General features: G+C 35.8%; 2 protein-coding genes across 3 annotated transcripts; one reads left to right on the top strand and one right to left on the bottom strand.

Moving 5' to 3' along the window:
• Window positions 1-1,365: 1,365 nt before the first annotated feature.
• Window positions 1,366-4,405, bottom strand: LOC106073122 (CCAAT/enhancer-binding protein alpha-like). 2 transcript variants are annotated; one of them, XM_013233600.2, is made up of 2 exons: window positions 4,117-4,405; window positions 1,366-3,948 (listed from the first exon to the last, which is right to left on the bottom strand). In XM_013233600.2, exons 1-2 carry the CDS (start codon window positions 4,163-4,165, stop codon window positions 3,098-3,100), a joined length of 900 nt encoding a protein of 299 aa, XP_013089054.2. In that variant the 5' UTR covers window positions 4,166-4,405; the 3' UTR covers window positions 1,366-3,097. The 2 variants fall into 2 exon arrangements, with proteins under 2 accessions (XP_013089054.2, XP_013089053.2); XM_013233599.2 differs by having other exon boundaries at window positions 1,366-4,405.
• Window positions 4,406-8,172: 3,767 nt separating this feature from the next.
• LOC106073121 (CCAAT/enhancer-binding protein gamma-like) lies at window positions 8,173-8,595 on the top strand. Its single transcript, XM_056034397.1, has one exon. The coding sequence runs from the start codon at window positions 8,173-8,175 to the stop codon at window positions 8,593-8,595; it is 423 nt and encodes a 140-aa protein (XP_055890372.1).
• The last annotated feature ends 14,846 nt before the right edge of the window (window positions 8,596-23,441 follow it).

Below are 23,441 nucleotides of genomic sequence, written 5' to 3'. Positions count from 1 at the left end.
CAAAGTTATATAATAAAAAAAAACTGGTTCATATAGTAATTTCCTTAATAGTTACTGAATTATTATACTCATTTTGTAATAGAGCAATTTTCTTCTTCTTCGCCATTGCCCTTAGAGTTGAGTCCTAGGCTCTTGGAACTCTAAGACTCAAAGAAGCTCGCCTCAACTGTCCGGTCTGAGCAAACTGTTCTACGTGGGAAAGATCCAAGCAGAAGTCCATTTTTACATCCTTATTACCGATGGCTTGTATCCCAAGACGCTCGCATCAGAAGCGATACATCAATCTCGTTATTGCCTTCAACAATCGTTGCCTTCTTTTCTAATTTGTATGTGTAGTTAGAAGATAATTGAGATGAAGGCGACAGAATATTGCACTTCAGAAATTAACTTAATAAAATAACTATTTTTCTATCTCTCCTTCTCTTACTTTCGTTTACTCTCTCTCTCTCTCTCTCATTCACGCCAGGTGAAATATAGTGAACATTGTAAAGAACCCCTCTTTGGATTGTAAAAGTAAATCTATTTATAAGGCGAGCTATATTTATCCACATTATATAATGTGCCTATTTTTAGCAACAGTACACTTTCTGGCCTGTGACGATATGCCCCAAATTCTCAAACTTTGGTACAGTTCAAAGCGTTCTTTTAATTCTATTGATTTCGACAGCTAGCAGTCGACATGTGTTGTTTTGCATCTTTCATTCACTGCATTAAAACTACCTACCCTCATCTGTTTAAATGACGACGGGCTGTTTTATGTGGGTGTACTATACACAAGGCGGAAGAAACTGCTCAGCTTAAAGGTTCGTACGTGGGAGTTCTTTGGCTTGCTTGTTGTCTGAAAACAAATCAATACGCGCGGCTGACTCGCCAGAAAAAAAAAATAAAAGAAAAGTGGGTCATCGCCTAAAAGCAGATGTCATTGACGTCACGGGGTATTTTCCTCACTTATAAATAACTACCTAATCTCTACGTCAGAGCCGAGTTTTAAAAAAAAAATTGATCCAGAGTGCATGACCGCCCGTCCTCGAATAGCACGTCTATTTTTAACCTCACAAATGATTGAATCTGCATTTTTTTTTATACTCTCTTTGCCTTGAACGAATAATTTTATATTATTAAAACTTTTAATAGCGTATAATTTACTGTTGTTTATCCTTTAAAGCGTAATTCTCATATGTTTCAAGTGATATACACGCTAACTAGACTTATGTCTTAATTACATTGAAAGTACTTTCCCCTGTAGGCCTATATTGGTAGTAGGTGAATAGAGGCTGTTTTCTAAATTGCTGTGCAGTGTAAACAAAAACAAAACAAACAACTTTGTTTACAAGAACAAAATCAACAAATAAAGTCAAACCATGATAAGTTTGTAAGATACTATCTTGTATTTGTATCATAAAAAATATCAATTTTTTGCTCATCCTGAGCCAACAATAGAGTGGAACAAAATCAAACAAATAATTGGGTCACACAACTTAGTATGTATGTAAAAGTTACCGGTATGGTTTATGTAAAATTATACTTGAAGATCACGCTGAAACAACCCAGACAACGAAGAATGGCACCAACAAATGTCGTCGAATCATTTGTCATAGTTTACAAATATCGTACTTTTAAGAACAAACTTTAGACAAAATGTAAATTTATTTCATGTATTTTCAATGAAACAAATCACAAATAGGAAGTAACAATTTTAAACAACTGTGCAGCTAACGACTAGAAAAAAAAAAACAACAACAACAATACTTTAAGCTAGGGAGTAGAAGATGGATCAAGGAGAGAGTAGTGATATATGTAGTGGTATAAAGTAATGGTATGAAGTAGTGGTATGAAGTAGTGGTATGAAGTAGTGGTATGAAGTAGTGATATATGTAGTGGTATGAAGTAGTGGTATGAAGTAGTGGTATGAAGTAGTGGTATGAAGTAGGGAAATGGATTTGTGATGTTGATATTTACAGTAAATACAAATGGTGAAGACCGGATTTCATTTGGAATAAACTTGTAATGTGTTTGTTAAAGTTCAACTTCTATTGTGCATTATTCAACTATAAGCAACTGATTAATGCTAAGAACCTGTGTTCCTCCTTCTTTCTATTGCAAAACATTGTGAATACTCTACCTAGCTTAAGACATTAAAAAACACGTCTGTATGGGGAAGTGTATCAAAACAGAGTGGCTTATAGGAACCTATTGGCTATATATTGAAGTAGACCTAATTAAAATGAAAGATACCAGAAGCATGTCAAGTTGAACAGTAGCATATGAAATGAATCGTGAAAAACAATAAATAAGTCTTGTACGTATGAATTGAATCACATTTGTTTTCTAAAAACAGTATATATATATTCATCACAAGTTTAATTACACCAACAAGATTCTGCTAAGTCTTCGTTTTATAGATCATTTCTTTTTTTTTTTAGCAATATATATATATATATATATATTCACAAATAAATAGAACGAAAATAGAAATAAAGAAAGCGAAGGTTTCGGGGAGAATGGGTTAAAGTTGATGACGCTAAAATAGATAGTGACAGGTGGGATGGAGGAACAATGTTTGCTGCTTTAAGTACGCCTTAGACTAGAAATAACAAATTACCCAGTTTGCAGTGTTGACGGTCTAGCTTAACTCTACCACTGCATCTATCTAGATCTCTATCTTTCTATTTCATCACAGCTTTACGACAAACCTATTGATTCAGTTGCAGTCAATGGTTTGAGGACTACTACTAATTCAACAATTTAAATATAGATATTTAGTAATAATAATATATAAAAAAATAACATGCATTAAATATAAACATCGAAAAGGTGGAATATTCAAAGATTGTTTAAGCTAAAAACGTCTGCACACAAAAAAAAAATATAAAGAATAAAAGATATTGAAGAGTAAAAGTGAGGCAATAACTCACTGTGGCATTTTGTTCTGAATAGCACAAGAAGGAAAGTACACCGGGCTGCCTTAATAGTGATCAAATAGTCTTGTTGGCATCGTTCGAGAACTTACAGTATTCACAGAAATCATGGTTCACTAATACTTGTTTTATAAACAAACAAAAAATTAGAGTATTTAGGTTAAAATTTAGTGTCCATGTCAAGAAGAATCTGCTAATAGTCTTAAGAAATCGTCAGGTATAGGGCTTCCAATACTCGATAGCACATTTTTCAACACACTAAGTTCCTTGCTGAGCATGTCCACCTTTTTCTGGAGCTGGTGGTTCTGGTCGAGTAAGTCTTTCACACGGCCTTCGGTTTCCCGCTGCTTTTCTTTGGCTTTGGCGCGGCTTTTCCTGACCGCCACGTTATTGCGGGCACGTTTGTCGACGTACTCCTGAGTGCCCTTTTCCACATGCCGCCTCCTTGACTTGCTGGAGTAAGGGGCGCTAGAGCCGTGCGGGCGGCGTCCCCGGCTTGAGCCTGACGGCCCCGGGGTGCCAGGACTAGATACTGAGTATATTGTCGAGGATGGAGAAGGTAAAGACGTTGAAGGTGACGTCACGAATGGAAATGGTGACATCTCGGAGACAGGTGGGTGGGGCTGGGACATGTGCGTTAAGGAATTCGGTAATCCAAAGCCGTCGGCGTCGAAGCTTGGAAACTCTTCCTGCTTCATGCCAAAGTTACTAGAGCTAGGTGTCCTTATTGGGAATTTGTTGTCGTTGTTACTGATCGCATTGCTGCAGCTGGGCCACTGGAAGCTGGAGGTGCTAGGCGCCTCGGCTGCAGGAGACGTCAGTTGGCTGAACTCTGGTATGTGCGGCGTGCCGCTGTTGCTGTCGTCGCTGTAATAGCTGGATCCATCTGAAGGCGTAGGGCTCTGTCCGGGCTCCAAAAAGTTGACCACCGGCGGAGGCAACACTGAGCCTTCGCCTGGGTATTTCCCTTCATGGACAACCGCCGTTGCGTCCAGCACCACTTGAGGCAGACTCTGGCAGTCGGGGAAATCTGAGGAAATGTGAGCAGAAAAGTTGGATCGATGATGGTCGTAAATGTCTGGACAAATGTACTCACTCAGATCTAAGGCACGCTCAAGCATGGGGTCAAGAACATCGAGGGGGGAGCAGTCGATCGACTCCACAAAAAACTTCCTAGAAGCGTAACAAGCCAGCTCACCTTTATTAGCGAAGAAAGTCTGCAACTCGGAAAGTGGTAGTGAATCCATTAGTTCACCAAGAGTAGGGCATTTCTGTCCACAAGCAACTGTTGTCAAATCTTCAAAAGAAGAAATGTAGGCAGGGTGTAGTGGCTCTATCTTGACGGTTAAAGGAACACACGTTCACAGTGACAAGAAATAGAACAACTTTCAATGTTGATATCAAATGAAAAACACTATTTTGTAAACACTATAGTTTTTTCCACTAGTTCACTCTCTATTGGTCTAGCTCAGAATGTTGGGTTTCCACTCCAGCCGAGGCTTTATATTGGAAACTAGAGGGAAATCTATGACGTAGGTTACATTTTCTGAAATTTGTATTCATACGCGACGACATTTTTTGCACAAAACATAATAAATTAGGCAAATAGCAGTGCATTTTTCAAGCTAGACTTATACTTAAAATTATTATCTATGAATTTATACAACTAAAACAATTTTAAATGTCTTAAATATTAAAACTGCATAAATATATTTTTAATTATGTCGCGTAGATAGAGAGAATCCTGGCGGGCTGTGTTCTTTATTCTTAGACTTGGACGTCATAGTGACGCACAAAGCGACCTTGACCGGCAAGGGAATCCTTCCCTAGTCGATGATAATAATTGCGGGTCACAGTAGACGATACCTTTAGGTTTGCTAAAATTAGAAAACCCCTACTAAATTACACAAGACTTTTGATTCTAAAAAAAATATATATCAATATAGCTTAAAAATAAGTAATATTAATGTATATTTTCTTAATTTTTTTTGCGAATTATTTTAAATGTGAATTTAAACCATACGTTACTGCGGATCAGCTATCGAGCTAAAAATAACTGGATAGTAACTTATTGGTTAACTGTCAGTACTGCTAATAATACAAATTTATTGAATGAAAAGCTTTATTACAGGTTTTGTGAAGTAGAGAGAACAGGTTACGTTAAAAAAATGGTATCAATGTATTAAATTTATGCCTAAATGATTTCTATTAACTTGAATAAAAATTAAAAGAAGTATATATATTATTTCAGGTTTATAAAATGTTTGAAATGGACGAGGTATCACCACACGAACAAAGCTAGGGGTCTATCAAGCTGTCATCCTCTCTCTCTCTCTCTCTCTCTCTCTCTTTCTCTCTCTCTCTCTCTCTCTCTCTCTCTCTATATATATATATATATATATATATATATATATAAATGGACTATGCCTCAGAAATGTGGACTGTGTAAAGAAAACATGCAAAAAGAAAAAAAAAAATAAAGAAACATTTGTATTTTTATAAAATAAGATAAGAATATCTGAATGGTAGATGGCAAGAAAAAATACCTGATACTGAAGTCTTTCGAAGAGCTAGCCTGTGCAAAGCATCCACACAATTCTGATGCAGTCCCAGCTATATCTATAAAATGAAAAACTCACGCATCCTATACGACTCCTGTATGGCTGCAGTTAAGGGAAGGGAAGCGCTCACAAGGTGGACAAAAAAAAAAAAACACAACAACAAACCCTTCAGCATCAAAGCTGCTTTGAAAGCCTTGACGGAAGCACATGATAGAGCATCATGGGGTTGCATTGTGAAAACTGGCGAGCAGAGAACAAGAGAAAAGCGCTGGCACTAGAAAAGCATCAGCTAGAAAAAGCAATTTAAGGCCATATATGACACTATTTGACACTAGCTCCGGTTGGAATAACCTGCTTAGTGTGCAGCTGAACATTCCAGGCTCTCATTGGTCTCACCAGTCCCTTGAGGAGGCACAAAACCCCAGTGCAAAGCCCTTAGGACCCTTGATGGCATAACATTTGCTAGGCAGATAGCCATTAAGTGTAATAAATAAATAAACTGTAAGCCAAGTTTTTTTTTTCGTCCTGCTATTTGCCACTTTTAAAAGTGCAGATGCCTGGTTACCTTAGCCTAGTCAATATAATACTATATGGGTCTTGTTAGCTCGCCTGAAATGGTTACCATCTAGACTCTTGTTTAAATAATAAGGCCCTCGTAGTTGGCAATACGTTCATGAAAACGCTTTTACGAGGCCTGTTGCTCTGTATCTTTTTTTCATAATCTGGTGTATAAAAAGTTCATAAATTACAGAATTAAAATCCACAGATTAAGGGATATTTCGGTAGTGTATTTTATCTTACAAAAATTTATACATCTTTTGTTGTAGAAATCTAGTGTCCCAACTAAAGCAAGAAAGTAGCGATCAGCTGGTGGTTAGTCTTAGTGGTTAGGCTTCCGCAATCTTGATTGCGCAATAGTTTACCGAGACAAAAGTCGCCAAATGATAGATCTAGATCTAATAGAATCTGATGTTGTAAAATAAATTAGATCTAAATCTATAGGTCTTGAATATAGTAAAACCAGAATCTTTTTATATTTATTTTAGATCTAGAATGATGATCAGAAGAAAGGTTATGACTTTAATTATTATGCCTGACTTATGATTATGGAACTTATGCCATGGCCCATGGTCATTTTATGTTGCATCAGACGGTGATAATATAGAATAGAGTCTACTGATATATCATATAGATCTAGACCTAGAATAGATATAAATAGAGTCTAAGACCTAGGCTCTGGCTGAGTCTTTAGATGTAGAATCTACTAGATTGTAACTATAGATCTATATACTAAATCTATACTATATAATATAATAAATAATAATCTAATTAAATCTAATATGATCTAGATTCTAGATCTAGATTCTGTTTTCTTTTTTTTAAATCTATGCTCAGTATATATATCTTATACTAAATTACAGACGTTACTTTAAAAGAGAAGATAATTACGACCTAAGCATTTCATTGTTAATTAGTGACTTGAACTCTGTCGTTGGTTTTCCTGGCTGATTTAGGCAACCCATTCTATTCTACTCTTAATATTAATTAATGAGTATTAGAACACACCTTTTGAGTCTATAAGATTAAGGAGGAATGTAGTATTTAACATAGTTATGCAGACATAGCTGTAATCTACATATACAAATTTTTATCACATCACCATTGTCTGATGGTGGGAGGTTCAGTTTCTTTTTGCCATTTACATCTGTCTTCAACAGTAGATATTGTTTGGTCTCAAATGTGTATCCCGTGACCTTTGTAGGAAGCATTCAGCTGTCTCATTTGGAAGCTGCCTGCTGCCAGTTGATCTTTTCTATGTCAGCTGGCACCTAAGCTGATCTTTAACGCATTTTATTTTGGGGAAAAGGGGGGGGGGCTTTGTTATGCCACCTACCTTTCAACTCATCAAAAAAGATTGCTTTTGGAATATGGCCTTACCCAGTCTAGCTGTTGAATTAAAATAAGTCCCACTACACTTTCCCTTTCATACGAGCATAAAAGTAGCAAGAACATCACTATTTGTAGTTTAATCTTACTAACGTGTGCCAGGAGGCTGAACAGTGAAGAATGGAATTTTTAATTTCGGTGTCCTTGAGTCCACCCAGCTCTATAGGCTACCTGACATATGTTGGGGGAAAAAGTAAAGGCGGTAGGTCGTTATACTGGCCACATGGCACCCTCATTAACCGTGGGCCACAGAAACAGATGACCTTTACATCATCTGCCATATAGACCACAAGGTCTGAAATGGGAACTTTACTTTACTTTCTTACCATCATATGCCCATGGCGGAATGCCATAAACATCTTTGGTGAAACATTTGTATTTGGTATATGTGTGAAAATATGGTAGTTTTTGAGTAAATTTCCATCAAGACTTTTTTGAAGGTAAAGTAAATTTGACATGCTCCTGTTGCCCACCTTCAGAAAAGTTATATATGTTATTTGTAAGCGCCATGAACCAAATTTATTAGTACTAGTATTAATTTTAGCTAGATGAACTTTTGCTACCCCTAACTATCAAAAAACAAAAGCTCATCTTCCAAGTAGACTTGCTCACTTGTCATCTAATCATCTTACTATATGGCTACAAGTTTGTTTTTTTCTTTGTTTAATTACTGTTTTATTTTTACTTGTATGTTATTTTTTTTTATTAATATATAGAAATATTTCTTTCACAGAACTGTCTCAATTATGCCTCCGAAGAAATCGTATGAGTCGTATGAGTCAGAGTCAGAAGCTGACTCTCAGTCTGGAAAAGGCGGCAAAACAAAACGTCAAAAGCTGGAGAAGAACAGTGATGAATATAAGCGAAGAAGAGAGCGGAACAATGTTGCTGTTCGCAAAAGTAGGGAGGCAAGTCGTCAAAAAGCCAAAGACACTATTGAAAAAGTAGCTCGTCTGCGAGAGGAAAATCAGGCCTTGGAACAGAAAGTGACTATTCTGAATAAAGAATTGGGTGTTTTGAGAGATTTGTTTCTAACACATGCTACAGCAACAGCTACAGTCCAAGCTGGCAATGTGGCTAACGTTTTAGTAAAAAAAGAAGAACAAGAAGATGAATCTTCAGAAAACACTGCAGACTCAGGAAATGAGCCGTTGTTTTTTATGAGCTAATGAAATGCCCAAATGATACCTAGTAATTAGATCATTTCTTGAAGGAACAATCTTTGTGACCTGTGATCTTTGCCTCTGTTCATGCCAAGTTGTATATTTGGCTGACCTGAACAATGGATGGTGTTGCTTGAGAACACCTGGCATCAAAAAAGACTTTGTCATTGCAGAGTTCGGACGAAATCTAACCAGTGGATTCTGAAAAAAAGTTTGCATTGATTTGTTTATCTATATTTATTTTTGATCTTGAAACTTAATTTTTACGCAGAGTTATTAGAAATTTTTTTTTTATTAAATTAAAACCCAATGTTATGTTTCTTACAATTTCATAGTGCAGTATAAAAAAAAAATATTTTGTTTTTATTTGTGTATGTGTAGCAAGAAAAAAACACCATTATATTATATGAAACAAATCTACCGATTAAGAAATTTAAGAAAAGAGTTAAAAAAAAAATAATTAAAGAAATGTTACTAAATATTTGATAATTTGAAATCTTTTAAAGTCTAAAATCCTTGAATTCATTCATTGTCATTACTGGAGACAATGTTTTTATGTTTGAAGGCTAGATGAGCAATATCAGATACATTCTTTCCTTTAATGTCTTTAAGAATTTTTATCTATATCGGTACTAAAAATTTTTTAAACACAAATGTTAAATCTTACCACTAGTACACTGGTATAATATCATTTGTTGTTTATTTTCATGATTTTTTTTTAGTCATCAAAATGGCATAGAACCAATAATATGTTGTGAGTGAAAATCCTTTTATGTGATTTTGTAATTAGGAATTCTTTTTTTTTTAATTTCATCTGTCTTTGTTTTAAAATAAAACATTGTCTTACTATCTTCTTTAAAATATTTAGCTGACTGGTTGCCTGATTGTGTGGTTGAACACTGGACTGTTGCCTCGATAATTCCATGTTCAAACTCTGCCCTGCTGTCCTGTGGGGGTTTAAGATAGGATGTAATAATCTTCCATTCAAAGGGAATTTTCCAAACCTGCAAAACAAATATGTGTATATTGTGTTTATATATATCTCGCAGAAGTTAGAAAGAAAACTTAAATAGACTGCTAGCGGACAACAGCTTTGTCTGCACAAAATGCGGGAAAATATGTAGGTTTGCGCAGTCATTCTTAATCTTCGGAATCGAAGACATTGCCATTGTTATTATCTCTACCATTAGAAACATTTATCTGTAGAAGAAATTTAACACAATCATCAAGTATAATTGTCTCTTTTTGTCATTTATTCAAGTAGAAAAAAATTATATTATAAAAATATTTTTTCTTCCATAAAACATTTTAAAAGAAATGTATTTATCTTTCATCTTATTTCCTTTTTTTAGGTTAAAGATTCACAAATTTAAATTAATATTTTTAAAAGTGTATTAAAAAAAATTGTGTATGGTATATTTCTCAAACTGTGTGTGGAAGGGGTTGTCAATTTGTCGAAGGGGGCACAAAGACATTCAATTATATTTTAAAATTACAAAAACATCTTTTGTATTTGAATTGTAGATACTAATCCGTGTTTGAATAAGTAAAATGACTTCATTATCACTGCATTAAAAATTATATTGTTTAAATTTTTAATTGGTATTTTTTTGCGAGAAGTGTTTGCAAAATGATTGACTTTTATTTTTTCAATTTTAATAAGTCTTTATGAACACGATTCATCAAATTTTAGAACGGTCAAATTCCTATGAGTGTTTTACATCATAGTGCTGATGACTTTTTGTGTGACTTAAACAGGCAAGATGTCTTGCTTAAAACTAAGATAATCTTAAAACAAATCACGCTCATTCCAAATGTATGTGTGCCATATATGTTCTACCTATACCTCAAACAACATGCTTCACTACATTGAAGAGGAATATTAACTCTTTCTCTCCTGATTGATGATACCATCGTTGATTCGACCACATTAAGTTATTTTTTGGTTTTATAAGCATTAATTTGTGTTATTTAAAATGAGCATGCATTCCCATTTAATTCTATACCAAATAAAATATGTTTTGATTAAAAAATTTTTGAAGCTTTATCATAACAGGGTAGTGAACTATAAATGAGCAAAATGAATAATTCCGTTGGATCACGGAAAATAATTATGGAGAGAAAGAGTTAAAAGACCTATCTGTTCAAAACTTATTTTAGACTAGTTTGTCATTTTAGATCTTGTGTTTATGTTTGTACTGTTATCACAGCGCCTTGAGCCTACATTATGTTTGTTAACAGCTTTCTATAAATTAAGTTATTATTATTATTAAATGTCTCTCTCTTTTTTAAACTTTTTAGTATTAGCTGTGCTATCTTATTCTAAATTTGACCAAGGTATGTAAAAAAAACAAACTAGGATGAATAGGCACCAAAGGAATGCATTTCTGCAGCCCAGAATGCAGGAAAACACTTGGCATTGGGGTCCCACCTCAATCTCATTGGGTTAGTTTTCATTGTACATTCAGATCCCATGATTTGGGGGGAGGGCACAAACCTTAACTTAGTCGAAGGAGGAGTGTCACACATTAAGGTTTGAGAAATACTGTTGCACATGCTGTTCTAAATTTATGAAATTTTGTTCATGTATATTTGTATTCAATGTTTTGAACATTACTAAAGAGTTGAAAAGCTGTTTTAAGTTTCCTACTTAAATGTAAAAGATATTGGGGTTGGGCTATGCTACATTGATACAAAGATCTAGGGTACCAGTTTGGAAGTGAGCAGAACCAAAAAGCACCAGTTCTATTTCTCTTCTCTTTGTATTTGTATCCATCTCTCTTTTAGCAAAGAAAAAGCTGAAGTGATGAAATGAAATTTTGTTCACGTTATTCTGGTTTATTGATCTCCTGTGATGGTGTCGTGATCTTTGAATGGACATAATTTAATGTGAACATTGCTACGTCCTGTAAACTTTGGTTGCCTGGTCGTGCGGTATGTGCGCTGGACTGTCATTCTGGCTTGTCGTTGGTCCTGGGTTCATACCCTGTTTGCTTCCATCCCCCATCGTCTTGTGGAAGGTTTGGACGAGGAAGTAAATTATCTTTAACTCTGAAGGAACATCCGAAACATGTTTAACATTTTACAAACAAACCAAACTTTAGTTTATTATAATTATGATAATACAATATCAAATAATTTTGGGTTTTAAACTTCAAAAGTAGGTATGTTGTTTTAATATTGATGCCATTTCATCTAATATTAATTATTAAAAATATATTAATGAAATATATGTAACAGTTGAACGGACAGATTATGTTAATCTTTTGACATGATATTTTATTGTAAATAAATTTTTTAATGAATATTTTGTTATTTTACATAATTGATTGTTTTGTCATAATTTGTTTATGGATTGACTTAAACAGAGAATGTGTTAAAGTATTATACAATCAGTGCTGATAACCACATTATGATTTGATATATGGATGCAATTATAACTGTATTTGTAAAAACCATCTTCTGGCTTACTTTGATTGTGTTGAGACTTGTGTTTACTACGAAGTATATTTTACGAAACCAGTGATGTTTAGGCATGGGGGACATAGAAACCTTGGACACACATGTCAGTCTTAATCAAGAAACACACACACAAATCATGGAGTCTAACTGAATATAAGCCTCTGCATCTTTATTGAAAACATTATTGAAAATCATATACCTACTAAATACACATCTAGCAAAATAAATAAATGCTGGTTTAATAATAGATTAAAGAAGTTTTGTAAACAGAAGGAAAACCTATATAGAAAATTTAAAGAAACTAAGGCAGAAAGAGTTTATAAAAAGTATATAAAAAATTAAACACCTAACCCAAAAAAGTAAGCAGACAGCTGCAGAGTGAATACATAATTAATGTAATATCTAAAGATAACAAAAAAAAACTATGGTCATACATTAAGTCTAAGAAAATGGAAACAACAAGCATAGCGCCATTAAAATGAGAAGATAACTTAACACATAATGATAATGAAACTAAAGCTAACATCCTAAATAAATACTTTGCATCAGCATTCTCAGCCCCAGGAGACAAAGACATTTTACTTAATTTGAATGTGAATCTGTCCACTGCGTTTATATCATGTCCATTTATCTTGATGCTTGGATCCGAGTAGGCTTTCCCAGGAGCAGGTAAATATAAGACTTCTGTCTTTTTTGTGTTAATGGTAAGGCCAAAGTCTGAGCATGCTCTTGAGAATTCACTGACAATGCTCTGCAGATAATTTTCAGAGCGGGCGTTTAGGGCACAGTCGTCAGCAAATAGCAAGTCCTTGATTAAGATAAAAAGATATACATGCTCTGTAGGCATTTCATGGGGGCCAGATTGCAAAGAGTCGGGGGTATGGCCTGCAGTTGGGCATCAATGTTTTAGTTATTTTATTCTGTGAAATGAAACGGTGTGCGTAACTGTTATTCGAATATGCTAAACAATTATCTCCCTTTCCTAATATAGTCTATCCTTTTTTATACTAATAATATTAAATAATTTAAAAAAATGGTGTTTTTTTAAAAAAGAAATATGTAAGCTGACATATATAAAAACAAAAGATAGAAAAGTAGCCGTTGCGCCTAAACTTTCCATTTTCAATATACCTACGTTCTAGTTTTTGAGATAAGGACGAAACAGAAGGACAGACAGACTACACAAAACTAACCAAACTTTTCCCTTTGGGGGCCGCTTAAAACAAAAGTAGGCTACCTCTTACCATACAGTGCATCAGGTAGAGAAAAAAAAACGAACCTGTAAACAAGCCAAAGAAAGATGGTTATTTCTAATTTACGATATTATTTTGAAATGCCGGTTATTACGAACAAGGATTTAACTATTTGCAAAATTCAAAACATGATCTTATTACCTTGACCATTATTCCATTAAAAGAAAACAACAATTCAACCTAGTGCATAGCAGATCCAGGGAAAAGGCGGCGGAGATAATAACCCAACGTAACAGCTAATACCCATTTCGCATTTCCCGCACCACATAGAGTGGCAAGCTGTTACTACACACAGATTGGTACTACGATTTCCATTCTCTATAACAAATACGTTTTATGTATTCAGTGGCCTGTGTTGTGTTCGAGCTAGTTCAAAAGTTAATCTCGAAAAAGATCTAAACTAATAACTAACGGAGGCTGGGGGGGGGGGGCTGTTTCGGTTACCAGTACCAGATTTTCCACTAGAGAAAATGGAGCTCTTAGGAAGGGTCAATGAATTTCTAAACTAGCAAATTCCACTGGCAGCTTAATAATTAGCCTAGACTATTGAATTCCACTTAGGAGGCACGGTGTCTGAAGGAGGTGCGGTAAATCGCTTGGTTTCCGAACCGAGGGTCCCGGGCTCGAATCCTGGTGAAGACTGGGAGTTTTAATTTCGGGATCTTTGGGCATCTCTGAGTCCATCCAGCTCTAATGGGTACCTGACGTTAGTTGTGGAAAAAAGTAAAGGCGGTTGGTCGTTGTGCTGACCACATGACAGCCTTGTTAACCGTAGGCCACAGAAACAGATGATCTTTACATCACCTGCACTGTAGACCACATGGTCTGAAAAGGGAACCTAAACTTTATCAAATTCCACTGGCAGCTTAATTATAAGCATCGACTAACAAATTCCACTGACAGCCTTATTATAAGACTCAAAACCCCAAAGATTTACTGCTGCAGGGGTAAACGACTGTATAGAAAATACGATAAACATGCATATATGTAACCCTGCTGGACCAAGTAAAACAAAGAACGTTTGGGCCACGAGGCCTTCATCGTGCAGCTTCAAAACGTCCTTTGTTTTACTTGTCCGGCAGGGTTACATATATGCATGTTATTCGTATAGCCTTATTATAAGCATCTAATTGCTTGTCAAACCATGTTTTACTTTTTTTTTTAATTGCTTAACATCGATTATCGATATACACCTTTTGCAACATAAATCCCCTTGTTCGGAACCGAAGGGGCATAATTTAACTTCAACAACAACCTACTCACAGTCTTCATTCTGAGGAAGTCGATGTTTGGCTTTGACAAAGAGGCGGGAAAAAAAAATGGGTAATTATTTCTTTATTGTAAGCTTCCACCCTATCCCGAGGGAGTGTTTTCCAATTGATTCCACTTTTAAATATATTATCTGCTGCAAAAAATAGCAGTGACCTTTTGTTTTGTTGTCGTTTGGGGTAGTTCTGTGGGTATTTTCCAATGTCTTTTTAAACATTGTTTCCAGCGTGATGCTCTGTGCAGAGGCGCAGATAATTATTATTTGGTTCCCCTCCATTGAAAAGCAATTTGATGACGTCAGATGAGCGCGTGCAGGTTACAGTTAGGGTGCATTATTATTTTTTTTTTCGCCGGGCCACCTAAATTTAGGGGTGTTTTCCGAAAGACGTCAGCAGCGACCTACTTTATTATTTTTGCGCTATTCATTGGTTGCTTATAGAAAACCCTTTTTATAGAAAATTTTAGGAGTGTGTGCGAATTTTCTGTTTTTTTTTTTTTGTTTTTTTAGGAGTTCCACCATTCCTTTTTTCTGATTGGTTTGCTATTTTTAGAATGACGTTATAGTTTACCGCTGAACTCTTATTATTTCTCGAGATATGATTGGCTGAGCTGGTTAAGCCCTAGAAAACACTCTCCAAATATAGTTCGAGAAGCGCCAACAAACAATTCTTCTTTTAGATCTAATCGAGCCGTTTTTATAGCAACCCCCATCTCTTCTGGAACTACTTTTTCAACGATTTTCGTCTATTTGTATACACAGTTATATATTTTAAGCTTCAAACGATAAGGAACTTCCCAGTTGTTTTCTTCTCCTTTTCAGAGACTCCATTTCGTGCCAGATCTATTTTCACGTTGTCCGACCCCGTATTTTTCACATCACTTAACAGAGACAACTCATATTTTAACAGTAGAATCTTCTGCATAACATATTATTACATTTTTTTAAGTTTGGAAAGGAAAAAGTGTATCTTATTAAATATAGTCTATTTTTTTTTATTTAATCTTAAAAGTAAAAATGAAAAAGTCACGATTTTTTTTTTGGTGGTGTGATGAAGGCTTTTTAAAAAAATGTCACTTCCTAATTAAGCATTGTCTTAATTGTCCCTTCCCTACATTTCAATTATATTTGTGATCTCTCTCTCTCTCTCTCTCTCTCTCTACCGCCTTCTAACCCTTGATCTCTCTATATTATTGGCTTCTTCTACAAAGCTATCATCTGCCTTCTCTCTATCATTATAAGCCTACTTCTATATAGCTTTCATATACTCTCTCTTTCTTTTTCTCACCTTCTTTCTCTCTCAACTGTTTTTTTCTCTCTCACCAGTTTTTTCTCTCTCACCCGTTTTTTCTCTCTCACCTGTTTTTTTTCTCTCTCACCTGTTTTTTTTTCTCTCACCTGTTTTTTTTCTCTCTCACCTGTTTTTTTTCTCTCACCTGTTTTTTTTCTCTCTCACCTGTTTTTTTTTCTCTCTCACCTGTTTTTCTCTCTCACCTGTTTTTTTTCTCTCTCACCTGTTTTTTTTCTCTCTCACCTAATTTTCTCTCTCACCTGTTTTTTTTCTCTCTCACCTGTTTTTCTCTCTCACCTGTTTTTTTTCTCTCTCACCTGTTTTTTTTCTCTCTCACCTGTTTTTCTCTCTCACCTGTTTTTTTTTCTCTCTCACCTGTTTTTTTTTCTCTCTCACCTGTTTTTCTCTCTCACCTGTTTTTTTTCTCTCTCACCTGTTTTTCTCTCTCACCTGTTTTTTTTCTCTCACCTGTTTTTTTTCTTTCTCACCTGTTTTTTTTTCTCTCTCACCTGTTTTTCTCTCTCACCTGTTTTTTTCTCTCTCACCTGTTTTTTTTCTCTCTCACCTGTTTTTCTCTCTCACCTGTTTTTTTCTCTCTCACCTGTTTTTTTTTCTCTCTCACCTGTTTTTTTTTCTCTCTCACCTGTTTTTCTCTCTCACCTGTTTTTTTCTCTCACCTGTTTTTTTTCTCTCTCACCTGTTTTTTTTTCTCTCTCACCTGTTTTTCTCTCTCACCTGTTTTTTTTCTCTCTCACCTGTTTTTTTTCTCTCTCACCTGTTTTTCTCTCTCACCTGTTTTTTTTCTCTCTCACCTGTTTTTCTCTCTCACCTGTTTTTTTCTCTCTCACCTGTTTTTTTTCTCTCACCTGTTTTTTTTCTCTCACCTGTTTTTTTTCTCTCTCACCTGTTTTTTTCTCTCTCACCTGTTTTTCTCTCTCACCTGTTTTTTTTCTCTCTCACCTGTTTTTCTCTCTCACCTGTTTTTTTTCTCTCTCACCTGTTTTTTTTCTCTCTCACCTGTTTTTTTTCTCTCACCTGTTTTTTTTCTCTCTCACCTGTTTTTTTTCTCTCTCACCTGTTTTTCTCTCTCATCTGTTTTTTTTCTCTCTCACCTGTTTTTTTTCTCTCTCACCTGTTTTTTTTTCTCTCTCACCTGTTTTTCTCTCTCACCTGTTTTTTTTCTCTCTCACCTGTTTTTCTCTCTCACCTGTTTTTTTCTCTCTCTCACCTGTTTTTTTCTCTCTCTCACCTGTTTTTTTTTCTCTCTCACCCGTTTTTTCTCTCTCACCTGTTTTTTTCTCTCTCATCAGTTTTTTTTTCTCTCTCACCTGTTTTTTTTCTCTCTCACCCGTTTTTTCTCTCTCACCTGTTTTTCTCTCTCACCTGTTTTTTTCTCTCTCTCACCTGTTTTTTTCTCTCTCACCTGTTTTTTTTCTCTCTCACCTGTTTTTCTCTCTCACCTGTTTTTTTCTCTCTCTCACCTGTTTTTTTCTCTCTCACCTGTTTTTTTCTCTCTCACCCGTTTTTTCTCTCTCATCAGTTTTTTTTCTCTCTCACCTAATTTTTCTCTCTCAACTGTTTTTTTCTCTCTCATCTGTTTTTTTCTCTCTCAACTGTTTTTTTCTCTCTCAACTGTTTTTTTTCTCTCTCACCTAATTTTCTCTCTCACCTGTTTTTTTTCTCTCTCACCTGTTTTTCTCTCTCACCTGTTTTTTTTCTCTCTCACCTGTTTTTTTTCTCTCTCACCTGTTTTTCTCTCTCACCTGTTTTTTTTTCTCTCTCTCACCTGTTTTTTTTTCTCTCTCACCTGTTTTTCTCTCTCACCTGTTTTTTTTCTCTCTCACCTGTTTTTCTCTCTCACCTGTTTTTTTTTCTCTCACCTGTTTTTTTTCTTTCTCACCTGTTTTTTTTTCTCTCTCACCTGTTTTTCTCTCTCACCTGTTTTTTTCTCTCTCACCTGTTTTTTTTCTCTCTCACCTGTTTTTCTCTCTCACCTGTTTTTTTTCTCTCTCACCTGTTTTTCTCTCTCACCTGTTTTTTTTCTCTCTCACCTGTTTTTTTTCTCTCTCACCTGTTTTTCTCTCTCACCTGTTTTTTTCTCTCACCTGTTTTTTTTCTCTCTCACCTGTTTTTTTTCCTCTCTCACCTGTTTTTCTCTCTCACCTGTTTTTTTTCTCTCTCACCTGTTTTTTTTTCTCTCTCACCTGTTTTTCTCTCTCACCTGTTTTTTTTCTCTCTCACCTGTTTTTCTCTCTCACCTGTTTTTTTTCTCTCTCACCTGTTTTTTTTTTCTCTCACCTGTTTTTTTTCTCTCACCTGTTTTTTTTCTCTCTCACCTGTTTTTTTCTCTCTCACCTGTTTTTCTCTCTCACCTGTTTTTTTTCTCTCTCACCTGTTTTTCTCTCTCACCTGTTTTTTTTCTCTCTCACCTGTTTTTTTTCTCTCTCACCTGTTTTTTTTTCTCTCACCTGTTTTTTTTCTCTCTCACCTGTTTTTTTTCTCTCTCACCTGTTTTTCTCTCTCATCTGTTTTTTTTCTCTCTCACCTGTTTTTTTTCTCTCTCACCTGTTTTTTTTTTCTCTCTCACCTGTTTTTCTCTCTCACCTGTTTTTTTTCTCTCTCACCTGTTTTTCTCTCTCACCTGTTTTTTTCTCTCTCTCACCTGTTTTTTTCTCTCTCTCACCTGTTTTTTTTTCTCTCTCACCCGTTTTTTCTCTCTCACCTGTTTTTTTCTCTCTCATCAGTTTTTTTTTTCTCTCTCACCTGTTTTTTTTCTCTCTCACCCGTTTTTTCTCTCTCACCTGTTTTTCTCTCTCACCTGTTTTTTTCTCTCTCTCACCTGTTTTTTTCTCTCTCACCTGTTTTTTTTCTCTCTCACCTGTTTTTCTCTCTCACCTGTTTTTTTCTCTCTCTCACCTGTTTTTTTCTCTCTCACCTGTTTTTTTCTCTCTCACCCGTTTTTTCTCTCTCATCAGTTTTTTTTCTCTCTCACCTGTTTTTTCTCTCTCACCTGTTTTTTCTCTCTCAACTGTTTTTTTCTCTCTCATCTGTTTTTTTCTCTCTCAACTGTTTTTTTCTCTCTCAACTGTTTTTTTCTCTCTCAACTGTTTTTTTCTCTCTCATCTGTTTTTTTCTCTCTCAACTGTTTTTTTCTCTCTCAACTGTTTTTTTCTCTCTCAACTGTTTTTTTCTCTCTCAACTGTTTTTTTCTCTCTCATCAGTTTTTTTTCTCTCTCACCTGTTTTTTCTCTCTCACCTGTTTTTTCTCTCTCAACTGTTTTTTTCTCTCTCACCTGTTTTTTTTTCTCTCTCACCTGTTCTTACTCACCTGACCTTTCTCTTTCTCTCACCGGCTCTCTTTCTCTCGTCTGTTCTCTCTCTTTCTCTCTCTATCCTTTTCTCATTCACCTGATCTTTCTCTCTCCCTCGCCGGCTCTCTCTATATATATCTTATCTGCTTTCTCTCTCTTTCTCTCTAACTTCTCTCTCTCTCTCTCTCATCTGTTGTCTCTCTCTCATCTGCTCTCTCTCTCTCTCTGTGTCTTTCTAACCGACATTTCTCCTTACAACCCCCATCTATGGTTTGTCGTTCAATCCACGCCCGCCACTCGGAGTATAAAAATCCATATAAAAGTGCGGGATAAACACAATGTAATTCTAAGACAAAAGTGCATAACGTAGTGCCGATGAAACCGAGATAACATGTGCGCACATTCCTAAACAGGGAACTGACTAGAGTGCAGAGGTTCCAACCCTTATATAATAATATATATATCTTGCGTTAAAAGTTTGTCAACGCACTTTATTATTTTCGAGACTTAAAACAAAACTCTAGTTTGAATCCGTTGAAATGGCTTAATCTCTTATGTATAATAAAAATATAGCCTCTGGCAAGAAGATCGTGTTACGTTACATGGATTGGGTTTCTTGATTAAGCAAATCATTGCTAAAGTGGTTTTACCTGTAAGGATAACACCAGGAGATATAGGTCAGTTTTAAACCAACAAGAAGACATATCATGAACCTATAAGTCAGCTATAATCTTTAATGACATAGTCGTCAGAGGCGTAGGGTGGAAAGGTTACTTACTATGGCACCAGTCTATTTTTTTTTTTCATCAAATGAAAGTAAAAAAAAAAAAAGTTTCTATAGGGCAGATGATGTAAAGGTCTTTTTTTTTTTCAGTGGTTAACGAGGGTGTCATGTGGTCAGCACAACGACCGACCGCCTTTACTTTTCCCCAACTAATGTCAGGAACCCGAGCTGGGTGGACTCAGGGGCGCCCAAAAGATACCGCAATTAAAACTCCCAGTCTTCACCAGGATTCAAACCCAGGACCCTCGGTTCTTAAGCCAAGCGTTCTACCACTCCCTATATTTCAGAATATAAAAGGTAAATCTAAAAACCATTAAATAAGCTGATTGTATACGTTAGAGTATTGCTTTCAGAGCGCATGCGTATCGCACGAGTTCTTTTTACACACATATTAATATGGAAATGTTCACAAAATGGAGGCAACTCCATAACCAGCGAGCTTTTTTTTGGTGTTGGCTTATTTTTTATATTTTTATAACCATATGCAAATTTGTGTCCCCTTTTTTAAACACTCAATTAAAACATCAAATGAAAACCAGATTCTAATGGAAGGGGGTGCACACCATAAATACAAATAGATGAAGTCCATTTTTTAACCTCAAAATGTTGTGTCTTTCCACTGAAACATTACAGTTATTTAGTATGCTGGTTTCAGGCCTTTAGTATACTACAAGAGTAGGCCTATATTGTAGTCTTCATCGTTCGGTAACATACAAATGCATACATTATAATATTTATGTTTCGTTTTTTTTTCGATAGGTGCAAAGAAACACTAATGATATGCACAGTGAGCGCCCTCCTTTCAGGCACGCTTCTGCATCCCCGTCATTGTTTGAAAGTACCAGTTTTAAATCTGTTAGATAAGAAATATATTTAGTGTCCCTTACTGAAAATGTAGTGCATGTGTTCCCCTCAGAGTGGATAACTTACATAGTGCTTATAATAGCCTATCTTTAGACCTGATAGCGTATCAATGATCGATAGCTGTACATGAATAAGTTTGTAAGGTATCTAAATAGTATGCGACATTATTTGAATGTGTAAAGATCACCTGTGTAAGGCTGTCTGATCGTGTGATATGCAATCTGGACTGTCTTCCCGATAGTCCCAGGTTCGAACCCCGTCCGCCTGAAGGCCTGACTAGGATGTAGACTTAATAATCATCCATTCTGAAGGAACTTCCAAAATCTTTAAAGCGAAGCAAAACAGAGCTAAAGATGATCCAGTGGCGTAGCTAGGAATTGGCCATCTGCATCGAGCTGATTCAGCATTTGTGTACACATTCTATCCATATTTTTGTACCCATATTATCGAAAGAGTGTAGAACAATCTTCCCTTGTGATATTAGAGCATAGAAGGGTTGCCTTAATCAGCCAGGAAAACAATAACAGCAACATCAATGACATGGCAGAGTTTAAGTCTCTAATGAATATTCACGACTACATTAACCCATCGTAGAACGTGAATTTCTTCTCATTTGAAGGAAAGTCTATGCTTTTTAAAGATGCGCGAGCATATCTTAAATATGTTAGTGGCAATAAGACAACATGCAACAATTGATCTTCTATTGATAGGCCAATACGATCCCAAACTACTGCTTAACGCACTGGCACGTGAAGCTCGAAGGCTCTGATGTGGAGTGCTTGAAAAATAATTCAATGTTAAAATTGTGTCGGGTAGCCTGCGAATGTAGAATGGTGCAAACGTGTGTGTTGAAAGGAAGTGACGTCAGAAGATATAAAGCCGGACAATTATATTGACTTAAAAAGATGGTGATTGTATTTTGTGGGTTTATTGAAATACAATTAAAGAATCATAAGAAGCCGAAAATTGTGTGTTTGCTTTATATGGTAGTCATTCCTTTCCAAAATGGCCATCTTATAGGCCTATAAACCACGATTTTAAAGCTAAATTAACAAAAGTAAACAAATAACTCCAGATCGTCCACGTGAGTTTAAGATAGTAAGGTCTAAGCCAAATCAGGCCAAATGTTATTTTCCTGTAGACTATTTTTCGTTGACCACACTCAAAATATAGACTCCCGAGATAGCCTTCAGAAGGATATGATCTGTAGTAATTTTAGCATTTATCTCGAGGAAAATAAAAATCTGGATGAATGTACCTTAAAATAGCCACGTCCTATTACTATTATTGTGACTAGAAGACGACGCGAGATAAAAAATAACATCGCCTTGGACAGATTTAGCAGCACTTGCTATTTCTGGCTTCATCAATGAGCTATTTTTGGTTTAGCTAGACTTCAGTTTTAAATGTATCGATTATTTTCTTCACCGCGCCGGTTCTTAGTTGCTTCCCCTTTATCCGTTTCTATATTTAAAAAAACTTTATGAAAACGAAAGATTTTAATTTTGTATTTTTGTTTTGTTTTTCTGAACATAATTATCACAGATATTCCTTTTTCGTCTGATGATGCTATATTCATTACGGTAGTATTATTTTAATTATTTGTGTCCTGTCAATTCCAATCTTACTGGTTATTGGATTTTGTTTAAGTTATCAGAAAATTGTTTTTTTGTTTTGCTAGCTAAAAGGTTAACCTACAGAAACAGGACGAATGATAATATGTATAGTTATATACTAATGCTGGCCTGGTTACACGCTGGGATAGCTCCGCCTTAAAAAGTGTTGTGGAAATGAGTAGGCATCCTGTCGTCTGGTTGGCCACGTTTGCTGTGCATTTAAAAAAAAATAAACCAGGGTGAAGGTCACGTTCTCAGAGGGAGTTTCTCTGCTGACATGCGCGGGGATCTGTGACGTCAATCGATTGTGCTTTTTGTACCACTGTCGACCAAGAACTAGACCAAAGGATTCTCTACGTTGTGGCTGGGAAAAAAAAGAAAAAGCAAGGGAATGAACGGGATAATTCATGGGGTTAAGGCCCTTGATATCGCTGATCGATTTATTCCCCTTTCTTCATATCGATCCAAGTCTGTGCTAAGTGTGCTTTGGTAGGCTGCTGTCTCGCAACTCTTTATATTATAAATATAATACACCGTTCAAAGTATCGGTTATAGAAATTAAACATGAAAAACTTGGTTACGGTACCGCCCTCATGTACTTATAATACACCCTTCTAATTGCATTATTATATCATCCTTCTAACAAGTGTCTACCCACATCTATACTGTATTCTCACACACTATCATCATCATTGGCCTCCTTCAGTCGTAGAACGACTATGGTTTCATCTCAGAGCACACTTCCTCTTGTTGCTGTGGAGCCCTATTTTGGAGAGACACTCCCGTCTACAAATAGCGCAGGTTAAGTTGGCTTTTGCTTCGGTGGTAGAGGAGCTGGCCATTTTTCGCATTGTCCGTTTTTCTTCCAGGGCTGAGGCCCATGTTCTTTCGCTATCCATAGCTTTCTTGGTCATTGTCACACATCACGCATTATTTAAACCAATGCATCTGCAGTCGAGGGTAATTATGAGAACTACTGCAGGCTAGAGCGAGAAAGTAAGAGA

Source organism: Biomphalaria glabrata, chromosome 7, assembly GCF_947242115.1.
Source record: "Biomphalaria glabrata chromosome 7, xgBioGlab47.1, whole genome shotgun sequence".
Classification (NCBI taxonomy): domain Eukaryota; kingdom Metazoa; phylum Mollusca; class Gastropoda; family Planorbidae; genus Biomphalaria; species Biomphalaria glabrata.
Note: the sequence above shows the minus strand (reverse complement) of the source record. Positions and strands in the feature narration are given on the sequence as shown.